This window comes from Podarcis vaucheri (assembly GCF_965113315.1).
Source record: "Podarcis vaucheri genome assembly, chromosome: 12".
Classification (NCBI taxonomy): domain Eukaryota; kingdom Metazoa; phylum Chordata; class Lepidosauria; order Squamata; family Lacertidae; genus Podarcis; species Podarcis vaucheri.
In genome coordinates, this window is record NC_138750.1 from 17,733,418 (window position 1) to 17,750,719 (window position 17,302).

The 17,302-nt window shown below is 43.2% G+C and overlaps 1 protein-coding gene and 1 long non-coding RNA gene across 2 annotated transcripts in view; one reads left to right on the plus strand and one right to left on the minus strand.

Annotated features, from left to right (window-relative positions):
- The window catches only part of LOC309515378, a 49,000-nt gene extending 38,447 nt beyond the window's left edge, over nt 1–10,553 (plus strand). Inside the window, exon 3 of the long non-coding RNA XR_014212436.1 lies at nt 9,980–10,553. This is a non-coding gene — a long non-coding RNA (uncharacterized lncRNA). The remainder of the gene's footprint in view (nt 1–9,979) is intronic.
- LOC309515365 (collagen alpha-4(VI) chain-like) overlaps nt 1–17,302 on the minus strand; it is a 103,993-nt gene that overhangs the window by 14,492 nt on the left and 72,199 nt on the right. The window contains exons 29-37 of the mRNA XM_082193161.1: nt 16,717–16,767; nt 14,001–14,036; nt 12,831–12,893; nt 9,969–10,031; nt 7,724–7,759; nt 6,420–6,456; nt 4,543–4,554; nt 3,220–3,713; nt 253–343 (exon numbers count right to left, since the gene is read on the minus strand). Of these exons, the coding sequence (XP_082049287.1) occupies nt 253–343; nt 3,220–3,713; nt 4,543–4,554; nt 6,420–6,456; nt 7,724–7,759; nt 9,969–10,031; nt 12,831–12,893; nt 14,001–14,036; nt 16,717–16,767 (883 nt within the window). The remainder of the gene's footprint in view (nt 1–252; nt 344–3,219; nt 3,714–4,542; nt 4,555–6,419; nt 6,457–7,723; nt 7,760–9,968; nt 10,032–12,830; nt 12,894–14,000; nt 14,037–16,716; nt 16,768–17,302) is intronic.

The following is a 17,302-nucleotide window of genomic DNA, read 5'->3' on the forward strand; positions in this document are numbered from 1 at the left end:
CCTTGCAAGTGGGCAGAAGCTTTTAGCCTCAAGGTCTTTGCTGCCATCTTGACCTGAGAATTGCCACAGCAGCTTTTCCGCTGAGAATAATTAAACAACATTTAGAATACTTGGTGCTTGTTATCCGCATACTCATCCAACTTCCGAACGAATAAGTTTGAGTTTTGAAATTAAGAAGACCTGTCAGAACGGGTGGGCGGGAGATTATTCTACATACACTAATTTAAGAACGAACAAAATGAATGGCCTTACCGAAACAGAGAGCACAACGTGAGACCGTGTTCAGGTTCTCATCCTCCTTCGTTTCCCAAACAAATAACTGAAATCGCTGAGTATCATCTGCCTAAATAAATGTATTTTTTAAAAAAATTACAAAACACACATTTAAACAAAAGGAATTGCAAGAAAAATGTAGGTTAGAATCCATTGGCTCCCTTTCATTCACAGACAGATTTTTCTTCCAGTACATGCTTCCACAAATGGAAGGAGGAAGCTGATTTTCACCCATGCTCCCTCTTCCCATCTCCACCCATTGATAACACTGGGCAACAAGAAAAAACGGAGGTACTCTTGATTATAATCCGCTCCAGAAGGTTGAGGGACCCTTCAGAACATTATGGAAGGTAGGATGAGAGACTGGGAAGGTTTGAGGTCAACCAAAATCAACAACCTCCCTCTCATCAATTAGCAGGTGATCAGATGTCTCTGTTCATCACCAGGTATGGCCCGTGGTTTTCATAAACAGGGCTTTCTCGGTGTTGGCACCCCAATTGTGGAACTCCCTAGGTAAGTTCATTTGTCCTCCACACTGATAATTTTCAGGTTCCAAGACGTATTTACAGTATTCACCCAGTCTTGGGGACATAAAATATGTCCTGGGAGCCATAGGCTGATATGGTGAGCTGGCTGTGTTAAATTAGGTTTCTTATTGTAGATATGGAGTTTTTAGACATTTTAATTTGAAATTCCGTGGTTTTTGTATTGTAATCCTGCTGGGATCCTATGAGAGAAAGGACAACATAGAAATAACTACTACTACTACTACATTGCTGTTGGAGGATAAGAAAACCATATTTATGCAGAACATAACTGGAAGATAAATTAAGGACTCATCATGTGTTGCTCACACTGATAAAATGGAAGAGAAAGATCTCAATCTATGTAACTTGTCTTTCCATATCGTACTCCAACAATCGTACTCCCTTCAGAATTGGCTGGACATCTTTTAGGAGGTTTTGCTATTTCAAATCTGAATTATTATTTCCTCGCTGCTCTTTCTCGAGTTTACAGCTTGCAAAACTGAGAAGAAGATTATAAAGTTGGCAACCAATCAGAGGAAAATCTGAGACTCTGTAGAAGTTGTTAAATTGTTGGAATGGAAGTCAAGCATATGCTTTCACTCTCATGAATACATGCTACAGCAATTAAAAGAAATAGACAATCCTGGAATAAATTATTGCTATATTCTGCCAGCCCTAACTTCCACAGGGGTTATGACTGAGGTTCCGTTTACAAACAGTGCTATGTAGACTGAGGTGAAAGAAAGCCAAATCAGATACTGGAAGAACAGATTTCTAGGAGTGAAGGTGCAGCGTGAGTTAATGGAAGTATGAATGCAATGTTTCCATAGAGATTAATTATGCTTTCATCATTATATGACTATGTTGAATCCATTCATACTGCCCAGATTTTGCTTCAGTGTGCTGTTTTTTTCTGGTGCAAACACAAATACCCAGTTGGCAATGAATTAAGCTCTAAGTCCTGCAAATTACCATTCACTCCAAAATCTGTAGATGAACTTCCATGTCACAAACCAATATTACAAGCACTTAGAAACACAGAACTGTAGAGTTGGAAGAGACCTCTGAGAGTCATCTAGTCCAACCCCCTGCCCACAGCCATCCCTGGGTGGGTTTGAATCACCAACTTTCTGGTCAACAGCTAGACGCACCAACCCATTGCGCCACCCCTGAGGTCCACTTGTCTGAACACATTGCTGCTGTCTGGCTATTCTGGTGATGTCTAAAGCAACGTTTTTCTTAAGAGATACAAAAGAGCTTCTTGATCCACCCTCGAAAGCTGTTCTACATTTCCCCAGAATAATTCTGTAGGACACTTCAAAATCTTGCTATATGTTTCTTAGGGAGCAAGCAATACAGAAACTAGAGCTGAAACTGAAATTCAAAATTTAACAGATGTCCGATTTCACAATTTGGATTTGTCACTGAAATCAGACCCCCAAATGTTGACATTCTGGTTCAGAATTAAAATTTGAATTCCGCCATTCTGATTACCATCTGCTAGACAATAAGATGCTTGGTAAAAAAAAATAGTGCAAAATTTACTAAATGCTGTTGCAAATAAGCTGTCAGGTTCTTCTGCAACTGATGTGATGGAATCCTGGTCTTTACAAACAGCAGATGTGATTGGGTATCTGCTTCTGGGATGCTTGTAGAGGGTGCATTTAGATGCTCCCATTTAAATGCTTCTTGGGTGCTTTAAAACAAAAACAAAAACCCATCCCGGCAAGTAGAACGCTGGATATTAAGCAAATGCATTCTAGCCTGGCCTTTCCCCTGACATGCTTGCTCTCAGTACAGGGATGTTTTATAGTTCACAAGAACCAAGCAAGAGAAGTACCGAACAGGAGCTTATTTAAGTAGCAAGACCCATTCACTCAGTATGCATTTGCTGACTGATCATTAATGCCAACAAAGGTCCATATAGTAAAAGCTATGGTTTCCCCATTAGTGATGTATGAAAGTGAGAGCTGGACCATAAAGAAGGCTGATCGCTGACGAATTGATGCTTTTGAATTATGGTGTTGGAGGAGACTCTTGAGAGTCCCATGGACTGCAAAGAAGATCAAACCTTTCCATTCTTAAGGAAATCAGCCCTGAGTGCTCACTGGAAGGACAGATCGTGAAACTGAGGCTCCAATACTTTGGCCACCTCATGAGAAGAGAAGACTCCCTGGAAAAGACCCTGATGTTGGGAAAGATGGAGGGCACAAGGAGAAGGGGACGACAGAGGACGAGACGGTTGGATACTGTTCTCGAAGCTACCAGCATGAGTTTGACCAAACTGCGGGAGGCAGTGGAAGACAGGAGTGCCTGGCATGCTCTGGTCCATGTGGTCACGAAGAGTCAGACACGACTAAATGTCTAAACAACAACAACAACATAATGCCAAAAGAGTTTCCGATTGCAGCCTGCTTACCGAAAAGGCTTGTCTCACATTAGGCACTTCCCTGAGGGCAATGACCACAGGTGTGATATCTAGGGCGCTGAATTCCAATACGGCTGTATTGATGGAGGTGGCGTCCTGCGAAGGTCCAGCGGTGAGAAATACTGCAACGTTCCTCATGAGGGCGCCTTGACGATGACGCTTAAAGGCGTTCCTGGCCACAAACCTCATGGCCCTTCCGATATTCCGCCTGCCGGAGGACCTCTCCAGTGGAATTCTCTGAACTGCCTCCATCAGAAGCTCCGGCCTCTGGAAGTCAGAGAACCGGATGAGGTACTTCGTATTGGTGTTATAGGACAGAACCGACACGCGTGCGCCAGTCGGGCAGTTGCTCCTGCTAATCTCGATACCCTTCAGCAAAGACGTCATGATGTCTTTCATCCTGTCAAAGGATTCCGGGGTAACGTCTCCAGACATATCAAGGGCAAACACTACTTCAGTTGGGTATACAGGACACTTGTTCATACCTTGCCATTGTGGAGGAAAAGAAAAAGGTCAGAAAATTTTCAGGAAAAAACGATACCTTTTCCTATATGTAGAAATAGAATCTGTTTGCATAATAATAATACAGTGGTACCTCGGGTTAAGTACTTAATTTGTTCTGGAGGTCCGTTCTTAACCTGAAACTGTTCTTAACCTGAAGCACCACCATTAGCTAATGGGGCCTCCTGCTGCCGTGGCGCCACCGGAGCACAATTTCTGTTCTCATCCTGAAGCAAAGTTCTTAACCTGAAGCACTATTTCTGGGTTAGCGGAGTCTGTAACCTGAAGCGTATGTAACCTGAAGCATATGTAACCTGAGGTACCACTGTAATAGTAGTAGTAGTAGTAATAATAATAATAATAATAATAATAATAATAATAATAATAATAATAATTTATTTATACCCTGCCCATCTGGCTGAGTTTCCCCAGCCACTCTGGGCGGCTTCCAATCGAATGTTAAAAACAATACAGCATTAAATATTGAAAACTTCCCTGAACAGGGCTGCCTACAGATGTCTTTTAAGGATAAGATAGCTGCTTATTTCCTTGACATCTGACGGGAGGGCGTTCCACAGGGCAGGCGCCACTACCGAGAAGGACCTCTGTCTGGTTCCCTGTAACCTCACTTCTCGCAATGAGGCAACCGCCAGAAGGCCCTTGGCGCTGGATCTCAGTGTCCGGGCTGAACAATGGGGGTGGAGATGCTCCTTCAGGTATACAGGACCAAGGCCGTTTAGGGCTTTAAAGGTCAGCACCAACACTTTGAATTGTGCTCAGAATTGTACTGAGAGCCAATGAAGATCTACTTACCTATACAGCAAGCTGGATGGGATAAAAGAAAGGTGATTTAATGTCACTTAGTGTCTTTTGGTTTTGTTCATTTACATACATTACATATCCAATAACAACCCTCAAAAACACACAGACAGAACTTGTGTTGAGCGTTTCGCTTGTTGCGACATTCAATGAAAAATTCGCTTTCGGCTTTGGATAAAGCAAAGTAGCAGAAAGAATGTAGTCACAGCATGTCTTATTTAACCCGGGAATTGTGAGTTCAGATTTTAGCCCAGCCATGAAATTATTGGCTTGGTTTGCACATAACACTAAGCCATGTTTTCTTTACGAGTTCACCACAAGTTGTCCCTTAGATCATCAGTTAAATCCCGGCTTGTTTCTCTAAACTATGTTTTGTTTTCCAGCAGCTCTTGTCTCATGCCTTTGTAGGCTGGTAAGCAAGCAAGCCATGGTTAAGGAAAGATGCTGGTTCACACATATTGCCAAACCATAGTTAACACAAGCAACTATGGCTTCTGACTATGGTTTGTTGGCAGTAAACAAATCACAGTTAAGCCACTGGAGAGGGTTTGGACAATCAGCCAAAACATGCTTTAACATATCATGGCTGATTGCTGTGTGAACGAGGCCGTTGAGTAGCTACGGAACTTGGTATTTTTAGGCTTATTTATAAGATAATACCTCAGTATAGCCATTGTGAGGATTAAAGACCATCTGCAAACTGAAGATTTCAGGAGAACATGACCGATTTGAGACAGGTCCTAACTGGAAGGTTACTAGTAAATAAAGTCAATTTAGATGCAAAAATTATAATGTGTGTATTTGTAAAGGTTTCATAATTTATCGTTTTCTGTTTTTGTACATTGGGAACCTTTCTATGCAAAAATGGCAGGTGTATGTTCAAAGGAATGATAAAATTAGAATATGACACACACAGAGAGAGAGAGAGAGAGAGAGAGAGAGAGAGAGAGAGAGAATACTTTTATCCTTTGGGGTGATATTGTAAAAGACAGATCAACACAGTCCAGTGCTGTGTTACTGCTGTCCTCCATTTACACTCCTAACCAAGGGCAGATGCAAAAGAGAGACAGGGTTCTTCCACCTTTAACAGTAGTGTCCATGAAAAAGTTAAACCTGCTGAGATACCTTTTCCAGACAACTATTAAAGGGACACAGGTGGTGCTGTGGGTTAAACCACAGAGCCTAGGACTTGCCGATCAGAAGGTTGGCGGTTCGAATCCCCACGACGAGGTGAGCTCTCGTTGCTCAGTCCCTGCTCCTGCCCACCTAGCAGTTCAAAAGCATGTCAAAGTGCAAGTAGATAAATAGGTACTGCTCCGGCGGGAAGGTAAACGGCGTTTCCGTGTGCTGCTCTGGTTTGCCAGAAGCGGCTTAGTCATGCTGGCCACATGACCCGGAAGCTGTACGCCGTCTCCCTCAGCCAATAAAGTGAGATGAGCGCCACAACCCCAGAGTCGGTCACGACTGGACCTAATGGTCAGGGGTCCCTTTACCTTTATTAAAGGTGCAATAATCCTGTCTTCTTTTGGACACCACAGCTTTTGAAAGTAAGCTCATTTGACAGGAAAGGGGTTCACTTTTAAAGAAATCCCCCGAAGGATGGAGAAACAAATCTATTTTATAATAATAATAATAATAATAATAATAATAATAATAATAATAATAATAATTTCTTATTTTTACCCTGCCCATCTGGCTGGGTTTCCCCAGCCACTCTGGGCGGCTTCCAACAAAGATTAAAAATACATTAAAATGTCACACATTAAAAACTTCCCTAACTATTTAGTGCACATAACCTGCGTCAAATTACAACTATCAGATTGGCAAGGCCCTCTGCTAGTCTTTAGTACTAAGAGGAGGTCATTACTTACGGCAGTTTCCTCTGGTGAAGTTTACAAGTTCACAAGGCTGTAGATAAGGGGGAAAACCAATGTGGTCAATGGTGCAATGCTAGGCATGCGTAAATTACAGTGAGTTCAATGGACCTTCGTCCCAGGTGAGTATGCATAAGGCTGCAGCCCATTCTAAAGTACAGCTCTTATTTTTAACAGCTACAACAAATTTTATTTGCTGTCAACGAAATGCCAATTGCCAGGTGGGCATCGGAAGGCTGTGTACAACAATCCTAAAACAGCATGCAAAAGGCAAATAAATTAACCTGGTACGATAAATAACCACCAAGCTGTCAAAAAACGAAGCTCTACTGTGGCAGACATTAGTTGGAACTGTACCAGGTTCCATGTTTCAGCCCAGATTTCCCACTTCTCCCATCCAAAGCCACTTCCGATCTTGGGAGGAGGGGGTGTTGCAGGCGTCACGCCCCCAACACACGTGTGGAGGCTGGCTCCCAGCCCTGCGAGATCAGGGGAATCCTCTGCCGTGTCATCCCCCTGGCCAGCCAATCGGCTGGCTCAGGGGTGTGGCTTGCCGCATTTAAGGCAAGCGCGGCAGAGGTTCTTCCTCTTTGGCCACCGCTCAGCTGGGTGAATTTCCCACCCTCCCACCCTTCAAGGTTTCTCCTTTGACCTTGCTATGGACTTCGGTTGGTCGCCGTTAAGGGGCCTGGTAGGCAAATTGGCACCAGCCATTTGGTTATTTTGCCTACCTCGTAGCAAATCATCACAACTTCCTCGGTTTGGCGGTTAGGCATTGGTAGGGGTATTGTTATGTAGATCAATGGGGGGGAGCGCCATCACCTCCCCCGGTTTCTGATGGGTAGTCCGGTAAAGGATTCTGGGGGGCGTGGCCCCGTCCGAAGCCTATGGAGGCCAGGGCCCAAGGCACGCCCCCGAGCGGTGACCCCGGGGGAATGCCTAGTTGATGTGCATCAGCAGGGCTCCCCCTGCTGGTGTTAACCCTTCCCAGCCTTTCAGGCAGACAGACTGAAGCCGGATAGTCGATTAGGACCAATGCCTAAGCCAATACCGCTCATCACCTGTAACCAATAAAGTTGTGGCCAATTTTAGCCCACTAACCTAAATATCCGTGTCTTGTGTGATTATTTCTACTGGTGGCAGGAACTCGCCACCCAATGCCTGCTTCATTTGTTGCCCTTTCCTTTAGCAAGGAAGAATTTTGAAGCTCGGCAGTTAAGAGCACAATTCTATGTATATTTTCATTTACTAGTTGATAAGTTTCTGGTGTATCAGGAGCGAAAAAGTAACTTATCTCATACCGTCATTGCTCGTTCGCCTTTTTGTCCTTTACGACCCTGAAAAAAGTAGGTATACGTTTAGGAAATCAAATTACCCTCTTCCCCCATTTCTGTATACACTTGTACATAAATACATACACACATGCTGATGAACACACCCCGATATGATGTGGGGGGGGGGAGTTTCATATATTTTCCCGGTTTGGTGGAGCATGAGACTCTTAAAGTCATAGTCGTGGGTTCGAATCCCACGTTGGGTAAAAAGTTTCCTGCCCTGCACAGACTAGATGATCCTCATTGTCCCTTCCAACTCTGCAATTCTACATTTTTTTATCATGCTAAACCAAACCACAAACAAACAAACACGTGGGTTCTCAAGAAGAAGATGGCAGCTGTTTTTCTCTGCTTAGTCTTACGCCCAAAGTAGGGATGGGTGAATATGTCGATTTCCGTTTCTCATTTTCCCGATCTTAAATTGTGTTCTCCACATTTTCAAATCAGTTTACAATTACTTTTTTTTTTAAGTCTTCATGAAGATTCATCAGTATTTTTGTGTGATTTCTCCTAATATACGTATTTTGCTTAATATACACATATTTGTATGCAATTTCCCTTTAGTATAATGCATTTCTGTATGTTATTTTCATTAATATGTACCTTTAGGAGCACAACTTGAAGTGGTTAAAAGGTCTGGGGAAACCCAGGTATATGGCAGCCCATATCGGAAGAGTTGGTTTTTTGGAGAATTTCCAAAAACAGCTTTTAAAAAAACTATTAAAAATCCCCTACTTTGCCTGCCCTTCCCCTGAAGAAAGCTCAACAAAATACTCAACCACTTTTGTGTCTGGATTTTCACTTCTTGATATATGGCAAGCCTAGTTTTTGAATGCATTACTTGGCTGAAGAAAGCAGGAAGACATGTAAATTTCAATGGATGACTGTGTTTGATATCACCTATTGCTTTGGAAAAGTGAAGGCAAATTTGCCTTGAAGATGGAAATCAAATCGATTTTCTCTCTCATCCCTAGTAAAAACCCAATTCTTGGCTTATCTGGCTCCAGCCAAGGTTCATTCTATGAACCTTTACATCTTAGGGTTTGTCTAGGGGACAGATAATGAGCTCAGGTTTGGACATAATACAAAGTTAAACGGTGACTTGGCTTACCAGCTAAGAGAAGCAGAGAAGGAGCAAAGTTCTCTCTCTGAGAATCCATGTTTTCTAAGTCATGTTTTGGGTTAGCGTTACATACAAACTGAGCCATATTCCCTAAGCGATCATGATTCTCCAAAATGATCAGCTTGTAATGCTTCCTTCAGCTTGCAATGCTGGTATTCCTTCAGGGAGCACAGAAGCAGGCAATGCTTAGTATATTCTCCCGCACATTCTAATTCTGTGGGGAACAATTTCCTACCCCTCGGGTAGAATGATGCAGTCCACGGGAGAGAATGTTCAGTTCAGAATAAATGGATTTCTGTGTATATCCACAGTTTGCTGTTGCTGACAAACCTAGACAGCATCTTTAAAAAGCAGTGACATCACCTTGCCAACAAAAGCTCCGTCTAGTTAAAGCTATGGTTTTCCCAGTAGTGATGTATGGAAGTGAGAGCTGGACCATAAAGAAGGCCGAAGAATTGATGCTTTTGAATTCTGGTGCTGGAGGAGACTCTTGAGAGTCCCATGGACTGCAAGAAGATCAAACATATCCATTCTTAAGGAAATCAGCCCTGAGTGCTCACTGGAAGGACAGATCCTGAAGCTGAGGCTCCAATACTTTGGCCACCTCATGAGAAGAGAAGACTCCCTGGAAAAGACCCTGATGTTGGGAAAGATGGAGGGCACAAGGAGAAGGGGACAGAGGTCGAGATGGTTGGACAGTGTTCTCGAAGCTACCAGCATGAGTTTGACCAAACTGCGGGAGGCAGTGGAAGACAGGAGTGCCTGGCGTGCTCTGGTCCATGGGGTCATGATGAGTCGGACACGACTAAACGACTAAACAACAGCAACAAAATCAAGATTCTAGATTGAACTCAAAATCATTCCTTCCCCCACCCCAGATTCTTTCACACATATAAGGAGCAATTTTGAAAAGGAAAGCATAATTTGAATTCAACACTGAGCTACTTCTATACTGTGCTGTTGATTTTGCAGATGAAACTCATAGCCATATTTTTGTTTATATAATCCTGATCCAGAAAATATAATTTGATAATGTATTTTCAGCTATATTTGGTTTCACAGTTCAGTATTAATCTGTATTTCTTTTACCATTCTTCCAGGTTCTCCCCAGCGTCCTGGATCACCGACTGCTCCTGGTGTTCCACCACGGCCCTTTAAAAAAATGCAAAGGCCCCATTAAAATAACACAACTTGTTTCAGGCTTCATACGTGAAAACAAAAGGTTTGGAGGTTTTTTGGGTTGGCTGAAAATTCAATTTTTTTGAAAGTTTCATTTTTTAAGTTCCTTCCAAACTCTTGGATAATTTCAGCTCCCTTGAAATGAAATTTCAGGTACCAGTGAAATGCCTTCCTCCCCCCAGTTCTCTGCCTGTGAATAAAGTTAGGCAGCTGTGGATTCAATATTATTTCACATTTTAACATTGCTAAAGATAGCAAATGAGCTTGGAGCCTGCTCCTACCAATTCTTTTTTCTCGAGCAGAGTTTGAAATTCCCATTGTTCTAGGCGCGTTTTGTGACAGGGAATTTCACAAACACAAGCAGTTTCTGAGCTCTGGGTGCAGTACAGCGTTTAAGATTTCAGATTAAAATTGCCACTGTTACTCGGAAGTAAATCCCAACCAAGTTCAATGGGGCTTCCTCCCAAGTAAAACGTGCATGTATTGGGGACCTGAAAACTTTTGTTTCTTTTCTTTTAAACCCAACATGTTTTGCTTAGGTTTCAGTTGCCTTGTTTAATGTACTTTTAATGTATTATGTGCTTTTAATTTGAAATAAATAATAATAATAATAATAATAATAATAATAATAATAATAATAATAATAATAATTTATTTATACCCTGCCCATCTGGCTGGGTTTCCACAGCCACTCTGGGCTGCTTCCAACCAAATATTAAAAACAATACAGCATCAGACATTAAAAACTTCCCTAAACAGGGCCGCCTTCAGTTGTCTTTTAAAAGTAAAATAGTTGTTTATTGCCTTGACATCTGCTGGGAGGAGTTTCCACAGGGCAGGTGCCATTACCGAGAAGGCCCTCTGCCTGGTTCCCTGTAACCTAACTTCTCACAGCAAGGGAACTGCTAGAAGGCCCTCAGTGCTGGACCTCATTGTCCGGGCAGAATAATGGGGGGGGGGGGAGACGCTCCTCCAGGTATCCTGGGCCAAGGCCGTTTAGGGCTTTAAAGGTCAGCACCAACACTTTGCATTGTGCTCAGAAACGTACTAGGAGCCAATGAAGAAATATACTAGCCAGTTAGTTACGATGGTTTAAAGAGTGCATGTTAAAGGGTTATCTACCTCAGACTCTCACAGTGATGCTTAAAATCAAAACAAATTTTGGAATGGGATCACGGAAGGACCCTTAAGTCTTAGGTTTGAAAATTGGACACTCAAGGTGGGTGTCTTTGCCCTCAGTTGTATAGGCCTTTAATATGTGTTAATTGTGGTGCCAAAAAGATATAGAAATAATAGAGACAGAGGTAGAGGTAGAGGTAGAGGTAGAGGTAGAGGTAGAGGTAGAGGTAGAGGTAGAGATATATATGAAGGAAAGGGGGAATATGGATAATCTAGGGCTTGTCTGCAGAGTGGAAGGAAAGGAGGACATTTTTCTGCCTCCCCACTTCCAGCCACTCCCTGAAGACTGGAGACGAGACCCTCTTAAGAATATTAGGGAGGCGGGTGGTGAAGCATGGCTTTGTTTTTTGCAGTTTTCAGATGAGGACTAGACCATGTGAAAAATGAACATAATATTTTAGCTGCAGTTCGTTCCTTTGCAGTATTCTTGTTATGAAAAAAGCATGCCTAGACATTCTGTTGTTGCGCCCATAACCTCGATTTAAGGTGCCGTTTAGCTCCTAGCTTTCATATCTCCATTTCTAACACTGCCCTCAAGTATTACTTCCTTCCTCTATCGGTATGAAATAATAATAAAATTTCCTTCAGTAATAACTCAGCCAAAATGGATCAGAAGTTCATTTGTTTTGCAAAAAGCGCCACACACTACATGACACTGAGTGAGTACTTCCCGCCCATCCTCTGTGTTGCATTTGATGCTGAAGATCTACTAGTGAAACCCCTAGACACATTCATTTTGAATATTGCCATGCTGTGGCAATATTCAGAATGAATGTGTGTGTACACAGCCAGATTGGCGGGGTATAAATAAATAATTATTATTATTATGACAAACATAAATAAATAAACAGTAAACATCTGTTATAAATCACCACTTCATCCCAGAAATAACTGGGGATCTACAGTATATTGTCAATTAAAACCAATATTCTACTGGTTTTTCCCTAATAAGATTTTTAAATGATGTGCGGTGCACAGAAACATTTCGTTTTTCTTTTTCAGTGCCCTCGAAATGTTGAATAAGTCCAGAGAATATTCAGCAAATTCCCACAGAAAGGGGTGGGGATTTTGAGTGACCATTTTCACACAGCTCTGAGGCATTATTAAAAGGGACCCCTGACCATTAGGTCCAGTCGTGGCCGACTCTGGGGTTGCGGCGCTCATCTCGCTTTATTGGCCGCGGGAGCCAGCATACAGCTTCCAGGTCATGTGGCTAGCATGGCTAAGCCGCTTCTGGCGAACCAGAGCAGCGCACGGAAACGCCGTTTACCTTCCCGCCAGAGCGGTACCTATTTGTCTACTTGCACTTTGATGTGCTTTCGAACTGCTAGGTTGGCAGGAGCAGGGACCGAGCAACAGGAGCTCACCCCGTCATGGGGATTCAAACCGCCGACCTTCTGATCGGCAAGTCCTAGGCTCTGTGGTTTAACCCACAGCGCCACCCGCAAGGCATTATTAGACTGTCACAAACTGTGGCAACTGGATTCTAGCATGAGGCATCTGAAAGAAACCATTAGGAGCTTTAAGAACCGTTATAAAGAGAACTCTCCTTTCTCACATATCAAACCGCTTAGGATCATTTATCATCCTCACCCGTTGTCCCCTAATTCCTTTGGCGCCTTTATCTCCAGGAATGCCTGGATCTCCATCTTCACCCTAGAAAGGAATCAGAAGTAGAGTTTTGCAACTAAGAGCTCCTGTTTGGATTGCTTATCCTTTCCTTGCATGAAAAGAAAGTTAATTTGGATTGAAGCCATGGTGTGTGGTGTGCCTGTGTCCTTTTATGGCAGCCCTAGTCCAACGGGTTGCCCATAACCTCATTTTCCTTCCTGAGGAAAACCCAAAGCAGCAAACAGAGAATGGAAAAACTTCATTGATACTGAATATGTTAATTATGCTGGTATTTTGTCCTAATTATGAGAATAATCAATATAACAAAACATAGCAACTATCGCAATATTCCAAAGCAACATTCATGTCTAAACAATAATCCATTCAATTGTATTAAATACGTAAGGATTAATTCAACAACAAGAGCCCTCTTTCTGGCCAGGGTGTCACCACCCCAAATCTAGCTTAATGTGTCCAAAGATCAGAGCTGCTTCTTCACTAGAAGGTTTTATACCAGTGGGGAGTGCATTATCCTGTCGCAGTCCCAGAGTTGCTATCTGCTGAAGAGGAGAAAAAGGGTATGCGTTTAGCCACTTTGTGGCTTCCAAACTGGACCAAGGCTGTGGTGCAAGGTCAAAGTGTTAGGACTCCCCCTGCCCCGAAGCATGGCTCCAATCCACACATCTAGTTAAAGACTATGAAAATAAGAAACATAGCACTCAAAAGGTAAAGGACCCCTGGACGGTTAAGTCCATTCAAAGGCGACTCTGGGGTTGCGGCGCTCATCTCACTTTCAGGCCAAGGGAGCTGGCGTTTGTCCACAGACATCTTTCCGGGTCATGTGGCCATCATGACTAAACTACTACTGGCACAACGGAACACCGTGACAGAAACCACAGTGCACGGAAATGCCGTTTAGCTTCCCGTTGCAGTGGTATCTATTTATCTACTTTCACTGGCGTGCTTTCAAGCTGCTAGGTTGGCAGGAGCTGGGGCAGAGCAACAGGAGCTCACTCTGTTGTGGGGATTCGAACCACCGACCTTCTGACTGGCAAGCCCAAGAGGAATGGTGGTTTAGACCACAGCGCTACCCGCATCAAAACAACCCATACAGGAAACATAAATGAGTCACTGTAGGAGTATAAGCAATACCTGCAGTCCAGGGTTTCCAGGAAATCCAGGCTGCCCCTGGAATTAAAGAAACAGAAACAAAACTTTGATCTCATGTGACTTCCTTGCTGGCTGTTTCACAATCTTTTCTTTGCTGTTGCTTTAAAAAGAATTGTTCTATTTTCTTTTCTTTTAGATTAAACACATTTGCAATTTTGTATCTGTATTGGAGTGTGTGTTGTATTGCTTTACATGTGCAACTATTTTAACTGTTTATAAATGCAAATGCAACTATATACGTTATATAAGTTTTACTGAGGGCAAGCCCATTGAAATGAATGGGCCATACATAGGCATATTCATTCATTTCAATGGGTATACTCTGAGTAAAGCCAAGTTGAATGTGTCATCAAATGTGTCTGGTGTCATATCCCAGGCAGCTTTTCTTACATCTCATGGCCACTCCAACAGTACTGCAGTTATCTGCTTCATTAAAAAGTTAATCATCATCTTAAGAAACCTGATCTGCTGGTACTGTATAGTGAGCAAGGCTCCTCTCTTCCTCCATATGATCCTAAATCTCTTCCTCCATATGATACAAAAATGTCACAGGCTATGACATTACACCAGTCGCCCAGGTGAGTTACTCTGGCATCAAAGGAGAGGTAGAATAATGCAATAATGGAGGTGCAAATTAGTGCACTGTCAAAATCATTAATGCACCACAGCGGCGAAGTGTGGAGGGGGTTGCAGGGAGGTTGCCCTGGGCACAAAATTTGTTGGGGTCGCACAATTTCAGCACCCAGTGCTGCCTCAGTACAGCTAAGTGCTTCCGGCACTGGGCTCTGTTGAAAATAGCTTCTCCGTGCAAAACAGGAAATGACCTCGCCAGACAACAGAACAACTCTTCTTATCTCTATGGCTGCAATCTCTTGGGTAACACAGATGCTTTAGGCAGTTGAATGCACATGCATACACTGTCTGTTCCCTTCCTTTCCTCCCTCCCACCCAGCCCCCATGAGCAGCCCCGGGCACTGCCAACCCACGCTACGCCACTGATGCAGCATCAGGAAACAAGTTAAAGAAAGACCAGGAGAGTGAATCCTGAGCTGGTCACAATAAAGCCCGTAGGATCCATTCACCCTGCCAAAGCATCCTTCCACATTCCACCAGAAGGATGGACTTCCATATAATTAGTCCTTATACATCTCCCTCGGTAGTTTTTGGACAACTGTCAGACTCCAGAATACTATACTTGATATAGGAAAGATTGCTGTGCTTCTTTCCCAATCACAACTATTTATCATGCATCGGAAGTGTTGAGTGTTGCATTCCATTCCACTGTTTGTTTTGGACACTAGAAAAAATTGGCAGGCAAATATCCAGATATCCAGGTAATGCAACAAAACAAACATTTATACTGGCTTTTAATGTTGGTTTTGAATGGAATCTATTTTGTTATATGATCTCAGCAACATGGGTCCCTTGTCAGTTATGGAATGGGTTGCGCTTGTGGCGTTGTGCTGTCCACAATCAACAATGGAATGTTACCAAAGTGCTCTGCCTCACTCTCATCCAAAGGAGGCCTCTTGGCACTTTGGTTCCTAAAGCTTCACTCCGCATGTGACTAGGCAAAGCCAGGACATGAGCCAGCATAACAAAGGAAGCAAACTGTGCTACGAATTGGCTGCCCTTCCTTCTGAGAATGGGGCGATTTAGGGCTCTGCGAGTGATGTGCACGCATTGGGCCCTGAGCGCTGTCTCAAAGGCCAGAAAGCAAGGCATTGGGCTTTGGGGAGGAGGCATGAGGCTCTGGTAGGATCCTAGAGCCCTCCCACCTCCTTCCCAAAGCCTACTTAGCACTTTCCCAGCAGGCGGGAGAGCTCCAGGATTTTGACGTCGCACAGGGCACCAAATCCATCACTGAGCTGGGCTTACCAAAGCATAATGACTTGGGTGTAAGCGTTGCTTTGTTCTGCTCCTGACCCTTTTGGCACACAGTCACTACAAGCACGCTTCTCTGATCCCTACCAGTAAATTAATAAGCATTCCTGCATTAACAAAGATTAGGATTCCCACACCCAAGCAGGCAAACAGACCCAAGATTTTGGAAACTGCTCACAGTGGTGACATACATCCATGTATGGGTGCAAGTGTGATCAGGGGCACTTTTAACAGACTGGCTGGCAAGCATGGGCTGTGTTTTCAAAACAAAATGAGAATGGTTACATCCCCAATGTGTGCTTTAGCTCGGTCGGTAGAGCACAGGACTCTTAATCTCAGGGTTGTGGGTTTAAGACCCACATTGGGCAAAAGATTCCTGCATTGCAGAACCAGGTGATCTTTGTGGCCCCTTCCAAGTCTACAATTCAATGATTCTATGAGTCTATTCAACAGTGCTCAGTAAATCCATATAATATTGGAGGCACAATCCACCAGGAACATCTGCACAAGCCCAACAGCAACTAAAGAAATCTGTGCAAGGGCACCCTCGTTTTCTTTTAATGAGGTTTCCATAAGAGACATCCTAAAAGATTGCACTGCCTGCTGTTAGTGGTTGTCACTGTATAGCAGGGATGGTGAAGTTGTTACCCTACAGATGTTGCTGGACTCTAACTTGCATGGACCCCAGCCAGTACAGCTAATGTGCAAGGATTATGGGAGTTTAGTCCAAAAATATCTGTAGGGCCACACGTTCCCCACCCCTGCTGAAGAGTGATAGTTCACTGCGACCGAAACTTCACAGCATGGCTCTCACCTTTGCTCCTTTTTGTCCTTGTATACCATAGCCATTGTCACCATCTAGCCCCTGCAAGGAATAGAAAAATCAAAAGAATGTTTTTTAAAAGACTTTTAGGGCTGGCCCTACCATTAGACAGAGTGAGGATTGCATTCAGCTAAGTTCTATTCAAAGTAGACCGGACGAAACAAATCGGCCTGGGCAGGCCGGGACTTCCTGTTATATACCTGCTGGGATTGACAAGGCATATGAGCCTCACCTGAATCTCATTTAACTCTTTGGGGAGGAATTAGCATCAGACGTCATGTGCATGGAAGTTGCCAAATCAATTAACCAACTAGGGTTAATGTTAATAGCACCAGTTTTCCTATAACTTGATATTGCTGGGTAGTTCTGAGAATGCAAAAGCATTTTTAGTTTCATTTCTGTTGCTACCCTGGAACTTTTCTTTCTTAGTGCCCCCTTGTTTTGTACGATTCCTTCCAAATGAAGAAAAACAACTTTTCTGCTTGTATATGTTGATAATATAATTTTGGTTACTGGGGACAAACAAGATTGTACAAAAACAAGTCCTGACTGTGACAAAGATGACCTATGTGCTTGC